At 35.1% G+C, this 13,711-nt stretch overlaps 1 protein-coding gene across 7 annotated transcripts; it reads left to right on the top strand.

Moving 5' to 3' along the window:
* Positions 1 to 1,622: 1,622 nt before the first annotated feature.
* CHR18 (chromatin remodeling factor18) lies at positions 1,623 to 12,254 on the top strand. Of its 7 annotated transcripts, none has more exons than XM_039020405.2 (24): positions 1,623 to 2,134; positions 2,290 to 2,350; positions 2,738 to 2,829; positions 2,921 to 2,976; positions 3,063 to 3,138; positions 3,263 to 3,329; positions 3,813 to 3,879; positions 3,992 to 4,058; positions 6,663 to 6,746; positions 6,850 to 6,891; positions 7,069 to 7,224; positions 7,720 to 7,797; positions 8,141 to 8,209; positions 8,332 to 8,397; positions 8,485 to 8,613; positions 8,713 to 8,769; positions 9,798 to 9,887; positions 10,087 to 10,152; positions 10,737 to 10,805; positions 10,893 to 10,997; positions 11,092 to 11,217; positions 11,324 to 11,382; positions 11,452 to 11,488; positions 11,873 to 12,254. In XM_039020405.2, the coding sequence occupies exons 1-24, from the start codon at positions 1,820 to 1,822 to the stop codon at positions 12,032 to 12,034; spliced, it is 2,196 nt and encodes a 731-aa protein (XP_038876333.1). In that variant the 5' UTR covers positions 1,623 to 1,819; the 3' UTR covers positions 12,035 to 12,254. The 7 variants fall into 7 exon arrangements, with proteins under 7 accessions (XP_038876333.1, XP_038876341.1, XP_038876346.1 ...); XM_039020413.2 differs by having other exon boundaries at positions 2,741 to 2,829; XM_039020418.2 differs by having other exon boundaries at positions 2,747 to 2,829.
* The last annotated feature ends 1,457 nt before the right edge of the window (positions 12,255 to 13,711 follow it).

The raw sequence follows: 13,711 nt of genomic DNA on the forward strand, positions 1-13,711 counted from the left end.
AGTAGAAAACTCAAAAGAATTTGCAAGAACTCTTGAAATATAAACAATATTGAATTACTTCATAAATACATAGACAAATTCATGAAAAATTACAAGTTATTGATTACAAATAAAAAAAGAAATCAAAATCTAACCTAGGTAGGACACAAAATTAACATAGAGACTAATTGATACAGAGATAAATTCCAGCCTCCATAGAAATCGCGCTTCCTCTCCTTTTCAATAAAAATGAAAGAAAACTATCCTCTTCTATTCAACAAAAATGAAAGAAATCTATTAATAGTTACAGGGATAGCGTTGAGACGCATTATTGACGATTGGTTGCGCAAGACGCATGCACGAGATGAATCGCGTCAAAAAGAACATCGAGTTTTCTATAGTTAAAAAGTGAGTTTTCTGTTTCATACTCGATCTTCGATACACGATGGTCAATATTTGATGCTCAATTACTCGATTGAATTTGATGATATTTGATGATTCGATAGTTGATTACTCGATGGTCATTATTCGATTATACATGATAGTATTCAACTAAATACTCGATGGTATTTTGGCATTTACTCGATTCTCTTCAATTTGTTGATTTTCTTGGTTATTTTTTTTTAAAATCTTTTTGGCCCAATTTTCTCTTAATGACTCCTAAACGCCTCAGGGACCGTTTTACCTATAAAATTAATATTTAAAGCAAGTAATCAACACAATTTTGGGGAAATTATCATGAAAATATATATCCTTGAAAGACCTAACAGTCATTGTTTTGAAATAGTTAGACTTAAACAATAAACAACATTATAAGTAAGAGTGACTTATTTCTTGGTCCGATCTTACGCAAACTCATTGCATAAGATGCCCCAACTCCTCATGTCACTACATGTACGAATAAGGATCACTTCGTCTGTAGCACTTTACAACTCCTTCTAATAACTACAAAGTGGGCCGCATCCGATAGTGTTACCAGAATAAGACAACCAATCTTATTCATATACTATAGATCATTTAGAGTGTTTACTTGAATCTGATCCACTCTTATGTCTCCACATAAAGTTCAAGTACTCATGTAATAGCCATGAATCTTTTAGTTTATCAGATTTATTTCTAAAACAAAGTAAACAATTCATATATTCAATAACAACTTTACTAAATTTCAAAATAAGTTTATTGTTTACAAACCACGAGTTTTAGAACATAAAACCCAACAAATAGTTCGACATTCTATTGGCTAGGGATATCGTTGTTCAATTTAGTTTGACCCTTGACTATAAAGGGGTCCTATCTCCCAACAATTTAGCATTATAATTATTTTGGATGCATATAGTTCCCTTCATATGCTAAGGTGAGTGATTTTTTGCACCTTAGTGAGACTTTAGATTGACCTTCTAATTCTAGAGAGTTGGTTGATCTATTTGATAGTGCCACAGGTTAGTTGGGAAGATAGTGTAACCTGGCTTTCTTGTCGATTCGGTGTGTTTTCGATCGATAATGCTTGGGAGTCCTTATGTCCTAGGAACCCAAACAATCTCCATTTTTGAGACCCTTTCCCTTGAGTCATGAGTATTTTGTATTATTCCATTTGATTAGTTTTTGTCTTTATTTATTTATTTTTGTTTTTATTATGTCTATTTGTATCTTCTCCAACTATCATGTATCTTTGCAGGGAAAAAAAAAAAGTGAAAAAAACCGAATTGGGTAGTTTAATCCGACACCGTCCCGCCCCGAAGTTCACTTCAAAATTCGCATGTGTGAAGAAGCATCCGTTTCAACAAACATTCCATCATAGCAGCGACTGGAGAAAGGGGTTCGCGCCTTTCTCCAAGAAAAAATGGAATTTGGAGCTGAAGATGATGACTGGAACTTGACCCCTGAAGAACTCGATTCCCTCGAGAGAGACGCTGTTCAGAAGATCGCTCAACTTCAAAGTTCCGCTGCTGCTTCTTCTTCTTCTTCTTCTTCTTCTTCTTCGTACAATGCCTTTGCTCCTTGTTCTGCTTCTAATCAATACCACCGTCACTCTTTTCAATCCAACACCCACCTTGATTCGAGTGTCAACAAGGCCAAAATCAGCAACCCAAACGCCCTTGACTCTGCATTTCAATCTTCCCAACTCAATCCGGTATTGGGTTCTCGTTCTCGCGGGGTTTGTACTTAATCCGTGCTTTGATTGTGGTTTCTGTAGTTTTTTTAGGGGTTCCGTTTCTGTCACTGTGGTGTTGTGTTTTGTGTTCATGGCGTTCTTTGTGTTTTACGCTTTTACCAAGTTTCTTAATCTTATTATCATTCGTGACTATTCAGGTGGAAAGCGCTGCCTCGGCCGGAGTATTACCTCCATCAGCTGTGTCAAAAGAACATGTTGGTAAGCTTCGTAGTTTTGTTCTCTCTTTCCAATTTGATGCATGATCGTCTCTTTAACTATAGTTAGTTTTTCAGAGGGCTTAGGAAATGATTATATCCCTGCATCAATTTGAACTGTTTGTTCTTTAGCCTATCGACCCACACTCACTTTGATACCTTCATATGACATTCGAATGCATTTTGGGTTTTTGTTTGGCTCCATCTAATCTATACGGGCTCTTTTTGATAGCCTGGTCGTTTACTTTTGTGAAATGAAAGGTGGGCTCTTATAAAAGAAAAGACAATTTCATATCTCATGTATCGAAATTTGCCCTTATATTGCTCCAACAAGATAATGAGCGGTTAAAAATAATTTCATATCTGCATATGCTTTGGCTGTCTGTGTAAGGAGATGTAGCTGCAAAGGAACTACCTAAGCTTTCTGTCAAATTTTTTCTTCACAGCAGCGGAAACATTGGTGCTAAATTTTCATATGATCAGGTGCATTTTCTAGCTGCCTACTATGATTTTGTTTTTAGCCCCTGCTGATCGAATAAGCCTTTACTTGTATATTACTTCGTGTATTTTCCAGGCACTGGTAGAAGCTTTCCGAAAGATCCCTAAAGCCACTTGGAATGGAAAGGAAAGGTTTCCTCCGCTCCTTTCTCTCTCTTTCTCGTGATGATTGTACTTGTTTGTTACCATATGTATCTCTTGAACTTTTGAATTTGCAGATTATGGATGTTTCCTATATCTAGCATGTCAGCGGCAGAAAGTGTCCTACGTGATGTAGTTGGTTTTAAAGTTGAGGTGGTAACTTGTGCCTCATTAACTTTTGCTACAATCAATTGATACAAATAAGATTTAGAACTTATGAGAAGACTCCGCTGTGGCATAATATATATTCTAATGATGTAGCTTATTTTTTTCACAGGTGGAGAACTTAGATAACCTGGTGCATCGTGCTATCATGGCGGCTTCTCTACTTCCTGATCTACGAGGTAGACCTTGAACGTGGTTAGAAACTCAATGTTGTTATCATAGCTTGTTTGACATCTTTTGTGCCTTCAGTATTAATTACTTTCGATATTTTATATTTTAAGTTTTAGTGTGGTGAAGGCTTACTGACATTGTGTCTTTGGACCATAAACATGTGGTACATAAGCATCTGCTTTAAATTCGTACATATTGAATGCAAATGCTGATAAAATAGTTTAGATGATTTTCTTTCAATTCTTGCGGGACCAACAAGTTCATAGGTCTTATATTTGGGCTTATAATGCTGAAGTATTTGCTCTTTTCTCTCTCTCTCTCTTTTTTTCTCGTATTAATTAGATTGAGATTTTTTTCCCCTGACAACTCAGGTCTTGGGTTCACCCTAGTTACCCCTTGTGAATTATTTTCTTATTTGGGGGCTGTGTGTGTATCCTGTATCAATATATACACACACTAAATGTTTTGATGTTTTCTATAATTTTGCATAGACAAATATAACAAGTTACCTGTCGACATTGAATCAATGCTTTTGCCATTTCAGCGGGAAGGTGTTAGGTATGACATATTGGAGAATCCTGTCAGTTGTCATTGTGTTATGTCAAGTTCAAGTTTTAAATTTGTTATGTTGTGATTTTCTTATCCGTCTCTGTCAATTGGTTCCTTTCAGGTTTATTTTACAGCATGGAGGTCGTGCTATTTTAGCAGATGAAATGGGCTTAGGGAAAACTTTGCAGGCAAATGATTCTTTAACTGAACTTTGTAATTGTGTTATGTTATATTTGAACTTATTTTTTGTCTCATGTTTAGCTTTTCCAATAATAGATTTAAGTGGATGATTTAACCATTCTATGGAAAAAAGTGCTGCTATTTTTTATGTAATTGTTGGGTTTTGTCTTGGACTGTGTACCTTTATCAATCCCATGGGATGATATGATATTTAATTCATAGGTAGATAATCAATTAGTTTGAACTCGTGAATTCAAATACAACTAGGTTACAGTTGGGGTTTTGACAATTGGGCCAATCCATTCTTCTTAAAAGATCCTACTAGGATAGTTTTTATCTAGAATTTGTAGGGGTGAGCATCAAAGACCGAAAACCCAGCTGACAGATCAAAACAAACCGAACTGACTTTGGACGAAGAGTATAATTGGTAGAGGCCGATTTGCACATAGCAAAACCGACTGATTGGTCAATCGACAAACCTAATAGGGGCTCAAATCATTCAAACCGTCCATTAAAAAAACCATTTACTACCAATGTATATTTATTTATTATTTTATTATTAGAAAATAATTTCACTGATATATGAAATACAAAAGACAGGCTGTGCTTGAAACCAAAGGAGTTACACGATATTTCTCCAATTGGTCAAAAGAGATGAAAAATTGTAAGGGCGGTTAAAAGTTGTAGTACATGTACTCCAAGTCATAGCAAGAAAGATAATATGTTCAAAGTAGCTATCTAAAGTGCTTCCCTTATTATTGAAGAGTCAATTGTATCGCTCCATCGAAGTGATCCATAGGAATGTACAAATAATCCATATAACAAGTGACTCTGAGTCTCATGGCCAGTCGTACAAAGTACACAACAACGTGGAGAGAGAGCCATGTAAGGACAGCATTGTTGCAATTTGTCAAAAGTATTGATGTCGTTGTGTCTAAGCTCTCAAAGAAAAAAAATTAATTTTCTTGGGATGAAAATTCACCCAAATAAGGGAAAGGATGGAGCAGTCGAATCCAAATGGCGAACCCAAGTCAAGAGAGAGAGATTTTGTGAAAAAGGTACCATTTTTTCCAAGCTTCCATAGCCAGCGATCTATCGTGGGCAAAAGATAGACCCCATTAAAAAGATCCATAAACTGATCCGTTCATCAACATCTTTATCCATGAGGTTTCTTCTAAGATGAAGCGGCACCCATGTTGGTCATTCCAAGCATCATGAACAGTCGTGTTTATTTAAAAAGAACATTTTTGTTGTAATTCTTTTTCTGTTCATTTTTTCCTTCTTTATCCATTTCTCAATCTCACATCCTCTCTCCTCTTCTCTCCTTTCTTTCTTCTCCCTTTTCTTCTCCCTCTAGTATTTTTTTTCTCTTTCAGTTCGTCAGACTTACAAAACCAACTGAACCGTGATGTGGTTGGTTGGTTGGTTGGTTGGAGTACCCAAGCTGTTCAAAATCAACCAAAACCAACCTGTTGGTGGTTGGCATCAGTGTAATCCCAAAACCAATGACGGCAGACTGATGACCACTCCTAGAATTTGGTATAATGGTCTGTCTTTTTTGTGGTGTTAGTTCAGTTTCTCTCATGTTATTCCTACGGTTGATGGAAAGTACACTTGATCCAACTAGAGGGATCCTTACATTTGCACTAAAATAGATAGGTTTCTTTTTGCAAGCCGGCTGGATTTTTTCAAGGAAGACAGGATTGTTATAATTCCAACGACGACCTCTCACCATTTTTCTTTTGTTCTCAATTCCCATGGATCTCCATCTCTCCAAACTGCGGCATCTTGTGTAAAAAGGATGCTGAAACCCAAAATCATCTCGTTATTTGGTGTGAACTGGCCAGAACCTTTGGGAATCTACACTTGAAACCTTTGCTTTGCAGACTGCTTTTCCTTTGGACACTTGGGTCCTCTTGCCCTTTTTGCTCGTTGGCATCCTTTCAAGAAGGAAAAGAAGATTCTTTGGCTGAATTCTATCCAGGAATTTTTGTGATCTATCTAGCTAAAGTGCAACTCTTGTATATTCAAAGAAAAGGAAGGAGACCCTCAATCTTTACTCACATCCATCATATACTTGTCTCTTAGTTGGTGTAAATTGAGTTCACCTTTTTGAAATTATAGCTTATCAAATCTCACAACCAACTGGAAACCTTTTTGTAATTAATTGGATAAACTTTTTTTCTGTAATTTCATCGTATCAATGAAATGTCTATGTTTCCTATAAAAATCCTGTAAAAAAATGTCAGTTGTATGAATTGAGAATGAGTTAGGCCTTTAAAGATTTGAAAATTTGTGATTTTATTTTATAATTCTGTGCGTATGTGTGTGGGGGCATGTGGTGGGATAATGTTCAAGTTTGAAGGTGGGCTTATAGTTGCCTTTGCCAATTAGATGGAATCAAGAGTCTCCAGGAACATCACTAAGGAGAAAAACAAACTAATTTGTGATTTTGCCATTAGAAGAGCAACTGGTGAAAGATGAACAGACAAATAGTCCATGGAGTCCACGTGGATTATGCTTCCCTAAATGACACACCTTTTCAACTTTGACTTCTATCTCTTATACATTGCTTTATCTCGACGTCATTAGTTTGCTCATACGTACTGCAGGCTATTGCTGTGGCTGCATGCATTCGTGAATCGTGGCCCGTTCTCATACTCACACCATCTTCCTTACGATTGCACTGGGCTACAGTAAATATTTTGTCAACTTCACCTCCTTTTAAAAAGATTTTTTTTTTCCTTAATCAAAAAGATAATTTTTACTTACGTCTTACATTCCCTTCTGGTTCTTCAGATGATTCAGCAATGGCTAAAAATTCCTTCATCGGACATACATGTATTATTCATCACATCCATGTTTCTGTATTTTATTTATTTATTTTTTGTATCATTATTGATTTTTTTTTAGTTATGAACTGGAATTTGTTATCTTGTACAATATGTGGTGATGGGGTTTAAAAAGGATGCATGAGTTGCGGCTGTAGATGTTTATTTTTATTAATTCTCCAATCAGGTTGTTTTGTCCCAAAATTGCGGGTCAAATAAAGGTGGATTCACAATACTCTCCTCAAGCAGCAAGAGCAGCCTTCATCTTGATGGTCTTTTCAACATTATCTCCTATGATGTGGTCCAGAAGTTACAGAATATTCTAATGGCATCGGAGTTTAAGGTACCTGTACGTATATTTTTATATAATTTCTTGATTTTGGTTTGTTATATCATTCCATGCAGCAAGGAAACCATTTCTTATCTTAAAAAAGAAGTACCTGTGGACTACTTCTGTTTTCTCTTGCTTTTGTCCTTTATTTTCTTTGTAACTTTTTTGAGCTCCTTTATAATATTTTCACGTATTACAGGCCAGATCCTTGGTTTTGTTGGTTGCAATATTATGAACTCTGTTTTATTTGCAGTAGCGTGGTTGCTGAAGTTATTTATTGATATTTTTGTCTCAGGACAATAAACAATGTACTTTATACAATTGTACACAGTGCCTTTACATCTCGACTACTATGCTTCAAAAGAATTGAGTTATTGTAACTATTAAATGCCAATGGAATTGAGATATCAACCTAGTCTTTGACTGTGTCAGCAATATTTCAATGGGTTTGCTTATTATCAACTTTTGAATGTTTATACTCTTAGAACTAATCTAGCTACTTATCAGGTTGTGATTGCAGACGAGTCACATTTCATGAAAAATGCTCAAGCAAAGAGGACAGTTGCTTGTGTGCCCGTTATACAGGTTATCTTGTCTTCTTAATGCAGTCCACACACATCCAGGGAATTTTTATGGCAAGTTTACTTATAGGGGTTTAACACGAGTAAAGAGGCAGGCTTTCAACTTATGAGTTAGATCGAATGTGTCTATCATGCTAGTGCATTTGTTTTGACTGAGTTGATTGAGAACATGTTTCTAATAAGTCACATTCTATCAATTTCAATGGATGCATTTTTGCCAAAAATGGGCGCAGTTTGGAAATTGATTGTAGCTCTACTCCAGAATGTGTGCTCCAATGCACATGGGTTTTATGCTTAGGCAATCCTTTTCCACTAAACCCTTACACATTTTGAATTCTTATTTTCAGAAAGCTCAGTATGCCATTTTGCTCAGTGGAACTCCAGCATTGTCTCGACCAATCGAACTCCTCAAGCAGGTAGAGCTTATATGTTCTACTGGCTTACTGTTACGACCTTATAACCCCTGTGATGTTTAATACCGTGTCTAATGTCTAAGAATTTTGTTTTACGCCAGTTGAATTTGCTTTGAACTTTGCAGCTGGAAGCGTTATATCCAAATGTATATAAAAATGTTCACGAGTATGGCAACAGATACTGCAAGGGTGTAAGGAACAATAGCTTCAATCATCAAAAGCTTGTTACATATAATCGTAGTCTTGTTTGAATCACTTAGAAACATCATCACTTTCAGGGAACTTTTGGATTATATCAAGGTGCAAGCAACCATGAAGAATTACACAATCTGATGAAAGCAACATTGATGATCCGCAGGCTTAAAAAGGATGTTCTTTCTGAGCTCCCTCTGAAGCGTAGGCAACAGGTATGTAGTGTGTGTGTGTCTGATGTGTGGGTGTGGGTGTGTGGGTGGGGGGTGGGGCGCTTGAAGAAGATCCTATGACACGTCCTTTCGTTTTCTCAGGTGTTCCTAGATTTGGCTGAGAAGGACATAAGGCAAATTAGGGCTTTATTTTGTGAGGTAACTTCAAATTTCCATTGACTTTTATAATCGTTCTTAAGTAGCTTCTTTAAGAATTTACTGGACATTTATATTACCCTTTGGCTTTGTGTAGCAATGCTTCTGTCTTACAGGAAGGTTAAATTGTTCTGCCTAATGTTAAATAATAAAAAAATAGATGAAAATAGGGAGGGAAAAATAAAGAACTACAAAGACATAAGAAGATAAAAACATCCTCTGGTTGCAAGCCAACTGTAGTAGATTAACCTATCCAGAATACAAGACATACATGCCAATGTTTCAAATTTCTTTTAAACTAATTTTTGTTTTGTAATATAGAATACTTATTTTGGAACTATCACGGGTTGGTTTAGTGGTCAATAACGGTTGATATAAATAATAAAGGGCTTTGGCAATGAGTTCAACTTTCTAGTAATGGTGGTCACTCACCTCAAATTCAGTATCTTATGAGTTTCCTAGCCAACTATATGTAGTAAGACAACTTGTGAGAACAGTTGAGGTGCTTGCAGATTGGCTTCAGTCACGAATATGATAAAAAGAAAAATAGATAACCTATTTGGATGATAGTTTCTGAGAGTGGTTTTGGGTTGATTTTTTTTTCAAAATAGCTTGTAACTCGAAGAGATCCTTCAAAAATCATGGCAAACAGTGGAAAAAAACGGATAATCAATAGTAGGAATAACTAATAAGTACACAATAATCAGCCAATATAGTTTATTCTATTTTTTAAACACAACTTTCAATTAAAGATAACTATGAAGAAACTTCTCTGAACTAACAGCTTAAGATTTTACGTTCTTACACTAACGAACTAACCATAACTGTTCAAACTTGATCAAAGCCTTCAATCTTATATTAATTAGCTTTTTTTCCCGATCAAATAGCCAAGGCAGAGATCTAACGTCTGAAGTAGCTTTTTTCCCTTTATACTTTAGCCCAAACTTCGAATTGCAACTTACTGCTTATTCTTTGTGGGTGCGGTGGGGGGTTAAGAGCATTTTCGCTGTACTAATCTGACATGTTTATAGTTGGAGGTTGTTAAAGGAAAAATCAAAGCCTGCAGATCAGAGGAGGAGGTCGAGTCACTGAAGTTTCAACAAAAACATCTTATCAACAAGGTAACTGTCAATGCTATTTATTTTTTTGCATGTTAAGTGTTTACATGATAAGTTGATAACTATGATTCCCAAGTTTGATTTTTAGTAATAACTAATAAGTTCGGCATGGAGGTTTGTAGAGATAATTCAGTATTCCATATTGAATAACCTTGAAAGTTTTCCCTTACTTTAAAAGTCTCCAACTTCGTAATGGAACCAGATATACACTGATTCCGCTGAAGCCAAGATTCCAGCAGTTCTTAATTATCTAGAGACTGTGATTGAGGTATCTTTTTCCCTCCCATTGTATAATTTATCTTTTTCTTAGTTCTCTTTCCGCCAATGTGTACTCTGTACTGAACGAGCTTGCTAAATATCTTTTGTTATGTGGATATTTGTCAATGTACATTCAAGTGGGTCGATTTTGTTAAGAGTGCAATTTGGTCTCTGGTTGCACATGCAGACAATTTTTAGTGTGATTTAAGCTAGTTATGTGGATGACATAAGCTATACACTGGGAAATTGTAGAATTGTCCCAAAGCCTGTATATCTTACCGTTGTTGCACCAATCCTGGATAATCTTTTGATTTTTGATTTTTAAGAATGATCTCTAAGAGGAAGTTGTAGCCTTAACCATCAATCTAATGGTCAAGTTGGCATATCCCTGGATTACTGTACAACTAATTAAACTATTTTCTTCCAGCCCGTGGATTTGTGAAATGTACTCATGGCTCATGGGTGTTTTTTTTTTTTTTTGGTTTTTTTTTTGTCATTTTTCTTTTATTGATTTCTAATTTTTGGACTTCAGTGTGCATGTTACTCCTACAAAGTTCATTGGTGATTATACCCTTAACAAAATAATTCCCACAGGCAGGTTGCAAGTTTCTGGTTTTTGCTCATCATCAGCCCATGATTGATGCTATATACCAGTTCTTTCAAGTAAGGCACTGTATATCTCCTTAAATTTATGAATCAAGTTTGAGGTTGCTTGCGATCTGTCCATTTTCTTAAACTCCTAATTTCCAGAAAAAGAAAGTGAATTGCATTCGAATCGACGGCGGCACTCCTTCAGCAATGAGACAAGCTCTGGTTTCAGACTTTCAGCAGAAAGAGTCTATTATGGCAGCAGTGGTACCTTTTCCTTTTTGCCAAAATATTCAACAGTTTCTGAATATTAGTTTTGAATGAAAACTAAAATGGTGATTGAAATTTAACACTTCTGCAGTTATCTATTAGAGCTGGAGGCGTTGGACTAACGTTAACCGCTGCGAGCACAGTTATTTTTGCCGAGCTTTCTTGGACTCCAGGTGATCTGATTCAAGCTGAAGATCGGGCTCATAGAATTGGACAGGTATGTTCATGCAATATGTTCTGTAAGTTTCAAGTCCAATAACAATAACAATCCTTACTGGGTGATTAGTGGTTACTCATTCAACATAGTTGCATTGTTCATGTAGGTGTCTTCTGTTAACATACATTATCTACTAGCAAATGACACAGTCGATGATATTATATGGTAAGATCCATTAAGCATTGGTTTAACGATATCTGGGGTCAAAGTAATCCATTTAGTTTCTTTTTACAGGGATGTTGTACAGAGCAAGTTAGAGAATTTAGGACAGGTAATTCAATTTTCAATCCTGAATTTTCTACAAATAAAAATTTGAAGGTTTAAAAATAACTATTGCATTCAATGTCAGACTCTGAACTATTAAGTTTCTAATATTCTATTTTAATCCTTACACTTGTGCAAAAAAAAAAAAAAAAAGTTAAAGTATCATTTTGCTCCTTGGAAGATAAAGTAGGGATGAAAGTTTAATAATTTAACCAAAACTCTAAACTTATCAGGTTCCATGCAAAGTTTCATATAATGTTTGAAAGATTAAGAATCAAAACGAACGCAATCATTATGACCGTTTAAAGTCTCGAAATAGGATTTAAATCTGTTCTAATTCTTGATTTTGTAGTTAGAATTCATAATTAGTGTTTGAACTGGTGAAATTCAGATGCTGGATGGGGAAGAGAACACATTGGAAGTGGCAGTGAAACAACAGCCAATTACAAGTAGCAGTCCGAATTCAAAGCAAAAGACTTTAGATTCTTTTATTAAACGTTGCAACAATGCAAGTGCAGATACCCACTCCAAGTTGAAACTTCCCAGGCACTAAATCCATTTAAATTTTGTGCTGGGGCTAAGAAGGAAGATCTTTAGATATGTTGTTTGCTGAGATGAGCTTAGTTAGATTTGTATAAAAGCCAAAAGTAACCTTTTAAATTATGTATAGTTAGATTTTTGATGTTAACATCTCCATTTTGTTATGGGAAACTAGGAGAAGGGTTGAAAACCCCAATCAACTTAATGTCAATTATATTGATATTTTGACAAAATACATCTTTGATCTTTCAGGTTTGATTTTTTATTTTTTATTTTTTAAATGGTCCTTAATTCATTTGATTATTAGTCAACTAATTGAAAGATGTGACATGGTTGAGGTGACACTTAAAAGTGACGTAGTAATTTTTATTAATTTTCATATTAATCAATTTAAGTTTATGACATTTTTGTTTTATTTTATTTTACTTTTCAAGGACCATAAATATTGTTTTCAAAATTTAGAGATAAAAAGTACTCATTTTGAAAATTTATGCCTTTGGATATCTTTGTTAATTCTGTTTTATGCAATAATTCTATTTTCATCATTAGCTAAGCAACTTCTAGAAAAAAGATCGAAGTCTTCATTGTATATGTTTTCAGTCTTAAATCTTATCTTAAAGTAACGGTTTAAAAGATTATAATCCAGAAAGAATATTTAATATTACTAAATAATCACACTCCATAGTGATTTTATATTGCATACAGATGAATTTATTAACTATACTATTAAAATATAAAATTAGGGATGTTTGTGGATGAGACCTAAAGACTAAATGGACATATTATCTAAACCCCTACAACTAAATACTAGAACCAAATTGCCACATACAATACATGGGTATACTTATCTAGCGTCATCCCATAAGCAAAAACAATTGCAAAATAAATACACTTGCTACAAGTGTTTCTCACAATCCATTGAAAATGATATCCTTAACACGACGTGTTCTTATCTAATGTTCCTAATGTGATTTGCTTTTTTGATAAGGTTTCACAGGTTGTGACACCCCCAAAATTTGGCTTAACACATGGGTTATGCTATCAAAACTATGCTTTTACACTTCAATCAAAGGCTGCATTTACATCCTTAAAACAATATCCCAACTAATCAAATTAAAAAAATTACTAAAATCAAATACGACTAATAGTCCATCTTTTCATGTATTCTCTTTGGCATCACTAAGAACATAGGACTTTATCATCACCAACAAAATATGTTGGTGAGTTAGCATATAAGACGTACTGGTAAGTGCATAACACATACTGGTAAGTAGCTCGTACTGCAAAGACTCAACTCATGAATCATACAGCATGGTCTGCAAGAGAACTCTACACATGAACTACGCAACATACTTTGCAAGAAAACTCAACACACGAATTATGCACCATGCCATGCAACACATGGGTTCACGATAATTCATGAATAAACATTATGCTTTCTAGACTATGCTTTATGACAAAAAACTATAACACGCTCACAACATATATGTTTTGCTTCTTTTCATACAATCACACTGCACAACATGCTTAAGCTTCCCTAACAATATATTGAGCTCAATAGGCCAACATGCTTATCACACATAACAAGTCACAACATCTCGACATACTATACAACTATCACAATAAGCATTCAGACGTGCTCAATCATATCAAAACATTAACGTATAATCATAATGAGCATCCACACATG

This window comes from Benincasa hispida, chromosome 1 (genome assembly GCF_027475165.1).
Source record: "Benincasa hispida cultivar pf3 chromosome 1, pf3_genome.v1.1, whole genome shotgun sequence".
In the NCBI taxonomy this organism is placed as follows: Eukaryota; Viridiplantae; Streptophyta; class Magnoliopsida; order Cucurbitales; family Cucurbitaceae; genus Benincasa; species Benincasa hispida.